The sequence below is a fragment of the Delphinus delphis genome, chromosome 6 (assembly GCF_949987515.2).
Source record: "Delphinus delphis chromosome 6, mDelDel1.2, whole genome shotgun sequence".
Classification (NCBI taxonomy): domain Eukaryota; kingdom Metazoa; phylum Chordata; class Mammalia; order Artiodactyla; family Delphinidae; genus Delphinus; species Delphinus delphis.
In genome coordinates, this window is record NC_082688.1 from 112,409,779 (window position 1) to 112,423,743 (window position 13,965).

A 13,965-nucleotide genomic window follows, 5' to 3' on the forward strand; every position below is an offset into this window, starting at 1 on the left:
GCCCAGGATCTTTTGCAGGGGGTCTGTGGGGTTAAAACATTTTCATAATAACACATTTGTGTATGACTGAAATGATACATTTGCACCAGTTTCCTATCGCTACTGTAACAGACTGCCACAAACTGAGTGGTCTGAAACAATACAAACGTGCTCTCTTCCAGATGCTGAGGTCAGGCGTGTACAATCAAGGTGTCTGCCGGGATGCGCTCCTTCTGGAGGCTCCGGGGGAGACTTCTCCCCTTGCCCTTTTCAGCTTCCTTCTCCAGTTGGGCCGCGGCCCCCTTCCTCTTAGTACCCCAGCCTCGGGTCTCGGACTCAGCCTCCTGCCTCCGCCTTGCAAGGAGCTAGCCAGATAATCCAAGAGAAATCGCTCCATCTCAAGACTCCTCACTTACTCAAAACTGCAAAGTCCTTCTGCCATGTAAAGTAACCTGATGACAGGCCCCAGGGATCTCGGAGTGGGGGTGGGAGGGTTAGTGAGCCTCCACAACAGCATCTGTCTTTTTCACTCTACAGTATTTATGGTACATGAGTAATAGCAGGTACACGGCTGGCACCTAGCACAAAGCCAAGCAGGGGCACCGAGATGGACGAGCAGGCACTGTACTCTGTGCCACCACATCACCACCAGAGAACAAAGGCCTGTTTCCCTTCCACATGTCCTTCATAAAACAGTAAAGGTTATTCGCTTTACGAAATAGCAACTCTTGAGTATACACCCTTTTAATGGGAAGAATACACAAAGTCTTTTTTGTGTATACCGTGGAACAATGGCTCCTTCTTGAGGAAAAGCAAAAATTAAAGTTTGGAAAACTTGTATTCACCAGTGTGAGCCTGACAGCTGCCCAGCACTTAAAGACTTCTGATGGGATTGTGGGATTGGTGGCAACAAAATGTGACTTGTTGGTTTTCTGTAATAAAATGTGTGAACATTAGCAAGATCTGCATAAATCTGAATTATGGGCTGAACCGTGTCCTGCCAAACGCATATGATAAAAGCCCTCGCCGCCAGCACCTCAGAATGTGACCAGACTTGGAGGTAAGGCCTTTAAAAAGGTAACTGAGGCTCAGTAAGGTCACTGGGGCAAGGCCTCATGCAGTAGGACTAGTACCCTCAAGGAAGAAGCAATCAGGACACAGATATACACAGACCATGTGAGGACGCAGGGAGAAGACTGCCATTTACAAGCGAAGGAGAGAGGCCTCAGAAGAAACGAACAACCAAAACCTCCATCTTGGACCTTCAGCCTCCAGAACTGTGAGGAAATTAATTTCGGTCGTTTAAGCCACCCAGTCTGTGGTACTTTGCTACCGCAACCCTAGCAAACTGATAAATCACTGCCTCAATTTCCAAATGACTAATGCATATTATAAAAGCATGCATGGGTAATAGATCCATTCAAAAGCACAAGATAGGCCAATGGATTTTAATGTAACGCAACACAGAAAGTTCATTAGTATGGGTTCACTTACCACACTGCAATTAACCTTTAAGAAATTACCCTCTGCCGAGTTTGGGTGTAGTATCAAAGAAGGATATCCACAATGATCTGCAAAGGCTATGAAATTATTTCTTCTTTAATATATATTTGTATAAGGCCAAATTTTCTTACATATTTCTCATAGGTTTCAACTGAACAACACATTACACGAAGTTGAATGAGGAAGCAGATCTAAGAATCTAGATGTTTCCTATTAAGCTAGACATTAGAGATAGTTACAAAAACATGAAACGTTGCTCTTCTCAATTTATTTTTACTTTGGAAAACAGTTATTTTTTTCATAAAAAGTGTTATTAATGTTATAACTAGTTGTTATTTTTAAGTGAATTAATAAAGGATTGAAATTTAATTTTTAATACGGTAAATATGGATAGCTATAACCTACATTTAAAAAAAAAAACAAGCTTGTTAGGGTCCTCAATAATCTTTTAAGAACAGAAAGGGATCTTGAGAACAAAAAGGTCTGAGAACTATTGCCTTAAAAGGTATACTTAAATATTAGTTAAAACCAGGCATTTTGTGAATACATTTTTTTTTTAATGTCTGTGGTAGCTACTCCCTTTAAAATCTATCATAGCTGCAATCATCATGATCTTGTCACATGGAACATAAGTTTTGGACCTTCTGTTAATCATTTACCTATGACTTCCAGTAGGAACAAAATTATTTTCAAAACAAAGACCCCCAACCCTGCCCACTCTTCATTAAGAGGCCTTCTAGCGGCTTCTATTCAGTCTTAGGTTTTGTTAGGCTTTTCAACTTCTTAAGGAAAACGAGCTGAATGTAAGTAAATAGCTCCGTTATAATTCCGAAATATAATTCTAAAATCACTGCTATCTAATATATATCAAACCTTCAGCAAAAAAAAAATCGATAATAATATACCTTGATGACTTCTGAAACTCTTCATACTGTCCATCTATTCCAAGATACTCTAAGATACACCTATGGATCCTGCCAGATCATCATAAATAATCAATGCCTGTACCATATAATACAGTACCCTTGTGGAATTAGGTCTTGTGATTCAAGTCAGCAATACTGATGGATGTTATCACAAAAGCCCTGTGAAAATCACTGCTGTTTACTCCAAGCAAAGTCTTGAAAACTCAGTCTAGTACATAGATAGGAACCACTTCATAATGTTTAACTAAACAGGTTCCCTCATTTCACTTGCTGCTACAAAGCTTAGAGCCAAATTCCTAGTCTCCCCTCAGAAAGTAAGTAGTATATCGCTAATGTTTTCATTGGCCTCATTCATCTCTACATTTTATGTCATTTCAACCTGTTTTCCTTTTGCTTCAGGCTTCTCAAATACTTATGTTAATTACTGAATTTTGTGTACCTTTATACGCTGCTTTACGTCCTTTCTTTCAAATGAAGTAAAGCATTAGTATATTACTCACTGTAAATACATTCGCACTTTTACCTAACAAGATGTAAGATCCTGGTTAATATGAATCCACTTCTAAGAAACAGCTCAGTTTCCTGGGGCTGACACCATGCTTCTGTGTCTAGCAGGACAAAGGACTGGACCCTGCACTGGCAGGTTTGGCCAAATCCTAAGAGGTATCCTGTAGATGGTCAGCCAGCTTCTGGCATGGTCCCTCTGCATCCACTTCGCCAGGCCTTTCCTGCTGAAATTTCTAGTAGAGACACTTCTGACAAACACACCACCCAGAGGGTATGTGACAAATAAAATCACAACATTTTGAATAAAGCTAAATCTAACAGTAGATATGCAAATGAAAATGCTGGAATCTCTTGTAACAGCTCAGAAGGTTAAGTTAAGTGTTTTTTTTTGTTTGTTTTGTTTTTTGCAGTACGCGGGGCTCTCACCGTTGTGGCCTCTCCCGTTGTGGAGCACAGGCTCCGGACGTGCAGGCTCAGCGGCCATGGCTCACGGGCCCAGCCGCTCCGCGGCACGTGGGATCTTCCCTGACCGGGGCACGAACCCGTGTCCCCTGCATCGGCAGGCGGACTCTCAACCACTGCGCCACCAGGGAAGCCCCTAGGTAAGTTAAGTTTGAGCAGAGGTGGAAGGGTCACAAGACCTAGAACAGAACGACCCACCTCTCAGCCCATGCAGCTCTACGTGGTTTCTGAGTTCTGAGGCTCAGGATGTGATACATATGTGAAACAGAATACAACCATCTGTGTGATGTCTCTGCATTCCATTCCCAGTGATTATATGTCCCAAGGTCTTGGAAATAAAAATAACACCTGACATTTGAATTTAGTATTTCCGAGTTGGTTTAAGGTTCTCTATAGACAGGAAACAGAAGCAATCAGGAGCAAGCCCTCTGGATGCTACCGTTCCTTGCCCACTTCCTCTCTCGGTTTGTGACACTACCATCCACACACAATCTAGAGAGCTGGGAGTGACTCCTGATACAGCAAGTAAGCCATACTATTCACAATTCACGTGTGACGAAGCGGGATAGAAGAATCTAAATGTTAAACTCATTACCGTCATTAACACGAATTAACCGTTGAGAGTTAATTTGCTGAACAGTGGCCGACTCTAGTTTTTACCCCATCAGCCAGTTCTCTTACTCCCAGTGAGAGCCGTACATTTAAGAATAACACTTCAGTTGTACAGAGGAACGCGCGTGTGTTTCATCTTCAGTGAAGCAAGAACCTTATGGTTCTCTTTAATGAATACAACTCTGACAACAACACCTTGGCACTCTCTTCCTGCTACTTGTAATGAAAAATTTTGCATTTTCCAAAGAATCTGAATTTTAGACTAAAGTGACTCACTCAATATACTTAATATAAATACATATCAAGTGTAATTTTTCAGCTTTTCACTAGCTTAGATTTTCGACACTACTAATTAGTCATCATTACTAAGGATAACTTCTATTTTTTAGTCACAGTGTGTTCTGGATTATTTAGGATTCACTCTGAGCAGACAAGGCTGATTTCATTTTTGAGATTTGGGTCCATCTCTTTGCTTTCAAAACAAGGGCTAGCTATGTAACAAATAAGTAACTCAATTATCCAGTGGAGTCAGGGGAGTCCAAAGTGGTTTATCTCTACAACCTAAATCCTAATCCAGAGTCGTATTTTAGTTTTAGAACTATATCTCTTTTTAATACTACCAGCAATGTTCCTGACATCTCACTTGAACGCTAAATTAAAAGAAAATTGTTCAAGTTGGGGGAACAAAGTCTAATACACCTAAAGGGGAAGGAACACAGGAGAAAAGAGTACCACTGCTAGTTACAGAGGAAAAAACTCAGGCAAAGTGACTTGCAAGGGTTACAGAGCGAGTAACTGGCAGAGCCAAGATGTAAGTTCAGGTCTACAACTTGAAAGTCAATGAACATAAGATTTCTACTCAACACATATGCCAAACACTACCAGTTCTTTCCAGTGATTAATTATTCTTTGGTATTCTAGAGAGATATTGAGTCATAAAAGAATATTTAAGACTCAACTGGGGCTTCCCTGGTGGCACAGTGGTTGAGAGTCCGCCTGCCGATGCAGGGGACACGAGTTCGTGCCCCGGTCCGGGAAGATCCCACATGCCGCGGAGCAGCTGGGCCCGTGAGCCATGGCCGCTGAGCCTGTGCATCCGGAGCCTGTGCTCTGCAATGGGAGAGGCCACAACAGTGAGAGACCCGCATAATATATACACACACACACACACACACACACAAAGACTCAACTGCTTGTCCATTGTCTATTTCCATGCTCCACACACAGAGCAGACACAGAGATGAGCTCTCTTCTTGGGCACCTGCCTTGACCCGGGCAGGGAGGTCTCGCTGAGGCCCGCACTTCTACCGCAGGACTGTCGTCTCCCAGCTACTGTGAACAGAACCACTTCGGCTCTGCTGAAAGAAAGGGTATCACCATCCTACCAAGGACATTCGCTGTCTCACAACCTAATATCTTTTCCTACCGCTGGGCCTTCATGCATTATCTCCCTTTCCAGAACACTCCACAATTCTAAACAGGTATTGAAATAATATCCTCTTTTCGAGATGTAAAATTTATAATCTGTACCACCCAATTGGACACTTAGATAGTTGTCGTCAACCACTGTTCCACAACTTGTACCTTCAACCAGGCTAACTCAGAGGACAGACTCTGTATGAGAAACATTAATGGTTGCTTACCCTATGGTCATTCCAACTTCTCCCTTGTTAACAGAACCTTAATTTTGTTTGGTTGGTAATGTGCCTAACTGCAAGGAACAAATCATGATTGTTCTAACCAGTCAAAAAGCCTCCTAGTCAGTGATCAGTCTAGGTGTGGTCATGTAACCCACTTCTGGCCAGTGACGTACGAGTGTGTTCTGTGTTCTAAAAAATTGTCCTCCCTGATAGAGAAAAAAAAAAAAAGAACAAAAAAAGACCCTTTCTTCCCCCCTTGCCCCTTCCTTCCTACGTGACACTGTGTCCTATGGAAAACCATGAGTGAAGACATCACCAACACTGGACGGCAGTGTGGAAAGATAGAAAGAGCGAGGTCCTCCTGTGTCTTTCTACTGCCCTGCATTACTTCTCTGTTTCACACACAGGGCCAAGGAGCTACTTAAACACAGAAAAGTGGGTATGCTGTTAAATTTCACCTGATTTTTCAAATTATGAATACATGTGTTTAGCTGGTTTATAACTTGTAATTAAAATTAGGAAAAACTCCATCAATGATGAGGTGAGCCAATGATTAATAACAGCAAAATACTGCTGCTGCTGTTTTTAAATCAAAGAACATTTAACAAAATAGCCGGAGAAGATACAAGGCGTGAGAACCTGAAGTGCCAACACTGAGAGAAGAAGTGAAACAGGTAAACCTAACAGCCTTGGTCACTGTTTGCCCTGAGTCGCTTCCTGGTTCAGAGCAGCACCGTGACTGAGAGGCCCAGCTGGGAGCTTTCGCCAGTCTCACGGGGCCACGGAGACAAAACCACCAAGGCAAGTGGACTTGAACGGGCCAATATCCTGGAGAAAAGAGAACAGTTCATGCTATGATGCTTTTCCCTAAAAATATCTACAATTCCTAAACTTCGTGAGCAAGAGGCTGAGAAACCAAGCACACGGCAGTGGTTAAGAGACTAAAATGATAAGCAGAGCTGTCATCAGTTTCAAAATGCCAGAGAGACAGAAACTGAATTTAAGGGCCCAAAAAAGAGAAAGTCTTCGTAAACACACTTTAGTAGGCTTTCTACTAAAATCCTCAAGGGGCTGTGCCCTAAAAATAAAGTCAGCCCAAAATAGACTAACCCTCAGAAAGTCTGAAACCAGGCTGAAAATTCTCTCCATCTTTGATGGGATCATTGTAATTGGATCCTAGACTACCTGCCTGCCAAAAAAACCTAAATACACTACGGTGAAGATATCATCCAGAGCACCTATAATTATTTGTACACAATGTCCAGCAGTCTGTAAAAAAATTACAAAGCCCATCCAGCCACAGTCAGGGCCAAAAGACTGAAAACCAAGAGGAAAAAGGGGCAAAAGATACAGACCCACAGGTGATCCATACATTAGAAGACACAGACTTTAAACAAGTGATTAATAGGGAAAAACACACACACACACACACACTGAATTTCTCCCAGAATACAGAAGTCTACTTAAAAATAATCAAATGGAGGGACTTCCTTGGTGGTCCAGCGTCAAAGAATCTGCCTTCCAATGCAGGGGCCGCGGGTTCAATCCCTGGCCAGGGAGCTAAGATCCCACATGCCATGGGGCAACTAAGCCCACGTGCCACAACTACTGAGCTTGCATGCCTCAACAAGAGAGCCTGTGTGCCGCAAACTACAGAACCCACGCACCCTGGAGCCTGCGCGCCACAACGAGAGAGAAGCCTGCGCACCACAGCTAGAGAGAAGCCCATGCGCCACAACGAAGAGCCTGCACCACAACGAAAGATCCTGCGTGCCTCAACGAAGACCCTGCGTGCCGCAACTAAGACCCGATGCAGCCAAAAAAATAAAGAAAAAAAATAATCAAATGGAAATTTTATGACTGATAAATAACTGAAATTCAAAACTTGATAGAAAACAATGAGATAGCACTACACACCTGTTGCAACAAATGCAGAGCACTGAGAACACCAAATGCGGACAAGGATGTGGAGCACTGGAACGCTCATTCGTTGCCGGGGGGAATGCAAAATGGCACGGCCACTCTGGAAGACAGTTTGGCAGCTTCTCACAAAACTAAACATAGTATTTGATCGAGCTATCATGTTCCTTGGTATTTACCCTAATGAGTTGGAATATCCAAATGAAAAAAGGAAAATACAGAAAAGAGCATAAGAGACACAAGGATCTCAGTGAAAAGATGTAACACATGTGAATGGAGTCCTAAAAGAGGGGTCGGGCAGAGGTGGGGAGCAGGGGAGATGGCAGAAACAGTATTTGAGGACACACTGGTCAAAATTATCCAAAGATGAAATAAAAAATAAATAAATAAATCAAGTCACAATTCAGGAGTTCTAGTAACCCCAGCCAGAATAAATACAAAGAAAACCAGTTAGGCACACTATGGTTAAGCTTCTGAAAAACCAAAGACAAGGAAAAAAGCCTTAAAAGAAGCCAGAGTAGGGGAAAATACCACTGATAGCTGACTTTTCAGCAGAAGGCAAATGACACCAGAATTACATCTTTAAAGTGTTCAAAGAAGATAACTGTAGATCTGGAATACAGCTGCAAAAATACCCTTCAAAAACAAAGGTGAAACAAAGGCTTATAACTGTGTGAATTTATTGCTAGTAGATTATAATTAAAAGAAATACTAATGAGAGTTCTTCAGGCGGAAAGATAACTATCCCAGACAGAAACATGAAAATGCAGGACAGAATGAAGAGCAATGGAAAAAGTAAAGCCACAAAATCTAAATAGGCATTGACACAAGATGACAATAATAATGTCTCATGCAGTTTAAAATATATAAAGAATTAACAGAGAGGACAACAATGGCACAAAAAGCAGGAGGGGGGATAAAAAGAAGTAAAGTATTGTAAGGCCCTTACATTTCCCATAAAGTGGTAAAAGTAGTAATTTATAGTAGAACTAATAAGAGTGCATGTTATAATCTCTAGAGTAACCCACCAAACAGAATAAAAGAGAATGCATAACTAACAAGGTACTGGGGGGAAGAGAAAGAAAGAAAAGAAAAAAAGACAGCTGTGACAAATAGAACATAAATATAGTAGATTTGAACTTAAATATATCAGTGGTTACCTTAAATGTAAATGGACTACATTTACATAAAACCAATGTGAAAAACAAAAACTCATATATATGCTGGGTTTTGGTACAAAGATAGCCAAGTATTTCAATGTAAGCGAGTAAAAAGTCAAGAAACAGACCTACAGAAATACATCCACTTGACAGATGACAAAGATGTCAGTGCAGTACTCTGGAGAATGGAAGGTTTTTTCAATATATGAGCCAACTAGTTATCCATATGGGAAAAAAATGAACCTGAACACTTAACTCACATCACATATAAAAATTAATTGCAGGTAGATTATAAATCTAAATGTGAAAGACAAAAAATAAAACTTCTAGGAGAAAACGAGAGAATATCTTCTTGACCTTGAGGTATGGGAAGCTATCTTAAACAGAACACAAAAAGTATAAAAAATAAAGGAAAAGATTAACTGCTTTTCATTAAAATTGACGACACCTTCATCAAAAGATTCCATTAAGAGTGAGAAGGGGGCTCCCCTGGTGGTTGAGAGTGGTTGAGAGTCCACCTGCCGATGTAGGGGACACGGGTTCATGCCCCGGTCCGGCAAGATCCCACATGCTGCCAAGCGGCTAAAAAAAGAGTGAAAAGGCATACCACAGAGCAAGAGAAGACATTTGCAATACATAAACCTAACGAAGGACTCAATCAGAATGCATAAAGAACTCTTATAAAATAGGTAAAAAGATTGAACAGGCACTTCAAAAGAGGCTATCTAAAAAGCCAATCAACATACCACAGGCATTTAAACTCACAGGTCATTAGGCAAATGTAAATTAAAACCAAAATATGAGATTACTGCACCCACAATTAGAATAGCTAAAATTTTAAAAACTGATAACATCAAGTATTGGTGAAGGTGTGAAGCAACCAAAACTCACACACAGCTGACAGAATGTACAGGTTACAACCTGAGATGAGATTCTGAGGTATAAATCCTACAGAATTGTGTAAATGATATGCACTAAAATATATGTATATGAAAATTCTCAGCACCATTATTATTAATAGCCAAAATCTAAAAAATATATATTTTAATTAAAAAACCTAAATACCCTTTAAAAATATATGATGGGTAGAACAGATAAATTGCAGCATATTTACACAATGGCATACTACATGGCAATGAAAATAAATTTAACTACTGCTATATAAAGAAAACAGATGAATCAAGACATAAGTAAATGACACCAGACTCAAAAGAATATATATAGTATAAATCCATTTATATAAAGTTTAAATACCTGCAAAAGTAGTCTGTGGTGATAGAAATCAAAATAATAGTTACCTTTGAAACTGGAAGGGGGAACAAGGGAGGATTCTGGGGGAACCAGTCATGTTTTATTTCTTGATTGAGGTATATAAGTGTGTTCACTTTGTAGAAATTCATTACTTTCCACGCTTGTGATGTGATGATTGTTGTGATGGTTAATTTTATGTGTCAACTTGACTGGACTTCAGGATGCCCAGATAGCTGGCAGAACATCATTTCTGGGTGTGTCCGTGAGGGTCTTTCCAGAAGAGATAAGCAGTTGAATCGGTAGACTAAAAACTTTGCTCTCTGCTTGATTTGGGATATCTTTCTTCTGCCCTGGGGCATCAGCACTCCTGTGTCTGGGCCTTCGCACTCAGACTGGGATTACGCCACTGGCTGCCCTGGTTCTCAGGCCTTTGGGTCTGGACTGGAACTACACCACCAGCTCTCCCGGGTCCCCAGTTTGCAGATGGCAGACGGTGGGACTTAGCCTTCACAATCACATGAGCCAATCTTTCATAATAAATCTCTTTCTACATGCCTCTCTCTCTCTGTGTATCCCATCAGTTCTGTTCTTCTGACAGCTCCAATTACAGCTGTATACCTCTCTGTACTACGTATACTAAAATTTTAAAGTGTACCTATATACAAGGCTTTCTTTTGGGGTAATGAAAACTAGACACAAATGGTAGTTGCATAACACTGTAAAGGTACTAAATGCCACTGAACTGTACACTCTTAAAATGGTTAAGTTTATGTTACATGAAATACCACAGTGAAAAAGAAAAATAACCCCAAAACTTGACCTCAATAAAACAATGTATATATTTATTAGCAGACATTCATGACTATAAATACTAAGAGTTGTAATGCCAAACTTACCAACTGCTGTGTCACCATCTAACAAGTTGTCATCTTCAGAAGTCTGAAAGTCCATAATCACACCTGCTCCGTCTAAAAGCTCCTCGTCACTACTCGCACTTGTTATACTGTTGTAGCTGTTTCTATAGTAGCCTCTATGAAACAGCTGCTCAGACTCCATTTAGCTGTCTGCTTATCTGAAAAAACAAAGGGGGAAAAATGGCTTTAACATTTTCCCAACATATAATAAAAATCATCTACTTAGGGCTCCCCTGGTGGCGCAGTGGTTGAGAGTCCACCTGCCGATGCAGGGGACACGGGTTTGTGCCCGGGTCCGGGAAGATCCCACATGCCGCGGAGCAGCTGGGCCCGTGAGCTATGGCCGCTGAGCCTGCGCGTCCGGAGCCTGTGCTCCGCAACGGGAGAAGCCACAACAGCGAGAGGCTCGCATACCGAAAAAAAAAAAAAAACATCTACTTTAATAAGTCGAAGGAAACTTCTGATCTCTGTATTAAAAATATATATATACTAACTTGATTCACTGTAACAATAGCTAACTCTATTGTGTTAAGTCTTTGGGGATCATTTAATAATTCTATTCTCACCAAGAAGCTGTAAAAAGGAATGAAGAATTTCTTCAGGTAGTGGTATAAAACAATCTCCAAGATCAATCGTTAAGTTAAAAGACAAAGTACAGAGAAGGGTTTATAGTACACTACAATATATGTGGGGGGTCCCCCGAAAAAGGGGGGCTGTGGTAGAGGATGAAATACAGTACACAACTGGTTGTGTATGTACAGTCCATCTCCGGAGGGAGTTCCAAGAAAGCTCCCCACAGGGAAAAGGAACAGTGACTGAAGTACCAGGTCTGAGAGGGAAACTGTATGCCCCTTTTGAATACCTTACCAGATGCAAATACTAATTTTAAAATACTGTCATTTACACATTTTTAAAATTTCATTCTCCTTTCATCATTTTAAAATTTATTTATTTATTTATTTATTTTTGGCTGCGTTGGGTCTTAGTTGCTGCACACAGGCTTTCTCTCGTTGTGGTGAACGGGGGCTACTCTTCATTGCAGTGCACGGGCTTCTCATTGCCGTGGCTTCTCTTGTTGCGGAGCACGGGCTCTAAGCGCACAGGCTTCAGTAGTTGTGGCGCACGGGCTCCGTAGTTGTGGTGCATGGGCTTAGTTGCACCGCGGCATGTGGGATCCTTCCGGACCAGGGCTCGAACCCGTGTCCCCTGCGTTGGCAGGCAGATTCATTACCACTGCGCCACCAGGGAAGTCCCCATTTAAAATTTAAACCTTCAGAGCCCATGGTCAAATATCAGCCATGAAAAGTATAATAGGTCACGATTTCTATTTTTTCCCAGCAGATAACAAGTAAGCACACATTTCACTGTTCTTACTCCATACTTTAAAAACAATGTAACTCCTAAATAGTTTGATGTTTTAAATGCATCCACCTACTTGCTCAACACCCAAATGACAGTTCAACATTAGTGAGCTAGACACCAGCAACAGGCTTGAGAGGTTCGTGTGTGGGACTTGAAAGGTGAAGCCGTAGGAGCGGTCCACCCAGTAAGCCTAGTAAAGCAAGACTTCTTAGCTTTGTCATGATGAGTACACATAGAAAGTAAAGGATGAATGGAGTGACGCGCACTCCAATTCGAGTGCTGAATTCTAGCACTGAAGATTTGAAGGGGTTTAAGATAATCTCTTGTCCTCAGTAAATGTTCCTTCGGCACATGGAAAAACAACCTCAAAGAGCTGCAACGATTAAAAATTATTTGTAGTTAAAAAAAATTTATTTGTAAAGCTTTTACACTTTTTAGAAAAATAAAATACTGATAACTACTTTTAAAAGGTATACTATATAAATTTCCTAACTTAAAGACCACCTGAGAGAAGGTGAAGCTTGAGAGCTCTAGTCTCAGCATCTGGCACAGTGACTGGAACATAATATACAGATAATAGTGGTCAAAATGCCAGACTGTTTTCTCAATCAACCAGGTGAAAAAAGAGAAATGAATTCAGTCTTCAATAAACAAATCCTCTCTACAACAGTGTTAATCTGGTCTTGGGAGAATAACCAAAACCTAGCACCTAAGTTACAAAGAAAACATTAAGTATTTACCACTTTGCAATTTTATTAATGTTTTATGATTACCTCCACCAAAGACAGCCTATTATACTGAGACTTGTTAGAATATACTAATTAAAACAAGAGTTTTGGGCTTCCCTGGTGGCACAGTGGTTGAGAGTCCACCTGCCAATGCAGGGGACACAGGTTCGTGCCCTGGTCCGGGAGGATCCCACATGCTGCAGAGCGGCTGGGCCCGTGGGCCATGGCCACTGGGCCTGCACGTCCGGAGCCTGTGTTCTGCAACAGGAGAGCCCTCAACAGTGAGAGGCCCGCGTACCGCAAAAAAAAAAAAAAAAAGTTTTATTTTAAGGTAAATGTTAAAATAGAATAGTATGAAAATAACTGTTTATGCTAAGAACTCTGCAGTATCCATAGAGGTGATCAAATTCAATATTGTGTCTCTTGACTAAATAACTAAAAGGCTTTTAAAAGAAAATAAGGATTAATAGTTCAAGAGTCATTTTAATTTTGATTAGCAAAGCACATATGCTAAGATTTTGCAAAGGACACAAACATTCTATTCTTCACTTCTTTACACGACGGTCACACTAGAAGCGCTTAATACATGTGATAACATACGTCAATGAGCGTTAATTCGCTAGAGGCTATAGAACACTGAGAAATCGCTCTAAAATAAAACTGTCTGTGTCCTAGGCCCTCAATCAGCAAGTTCCAACATAGCTCCTACATTTTATCCCTGAAAGTCCTCAAAAACCACTAGTGATGACTGCTAACTTAACCCTTTCAAAATGTCTAAAAACTTCATATCACGAACACCTCTGAGACATCTAGACTCCATACCTTTCCTTATAACAAGAGCAACCAACTCTGTTCCAAAGGTTTATTAAACTCAGGCCTGCATGGGTTCCTATTTCTATAAATTCAATAACTTAAAAAGAACTATTCTTATTAACCCAGAAACCTGTAGAGCTGACCTGTGTGATCAGCAGCCACTAGTCCTGAAACACGGCTCTAAGGAG

At 40.9% G+C, this 13,965-nt stretch overlaps 1 protein-coding gene across 5 annotated transcripts in view; it reads right to left on the reverse strand.

Annotated features, from left to right (window-relative positions):
• The window catches only part of CLCN3 (chloride voltage-gated channel 3), an 83,757-nt gene that overhangs the window by 60,754 nt on the left and 9,038 nt on the right, over positions 1-13,965 (reverse strand). For 4 of the 5 annotated variants that reach the window (XM_060015303.1, XM_060015302.1, XM_060015307.2 and 1 more), the window contains exon 2: positions 10,857-11,032. In XM_060015303.1, the coding sequence (XP_059871286.1) occupies positions 10,857-11,016 (160 nt within the window). In that variant the 5' untranslated portion in view covers positions 11,017-11,032. The remainder of the gene's footprint in view (positions 1-10,856; positions 11,033-13,965) is intronic. The other variant, XM_060015304.1, reaches the window with a different exon arrangement.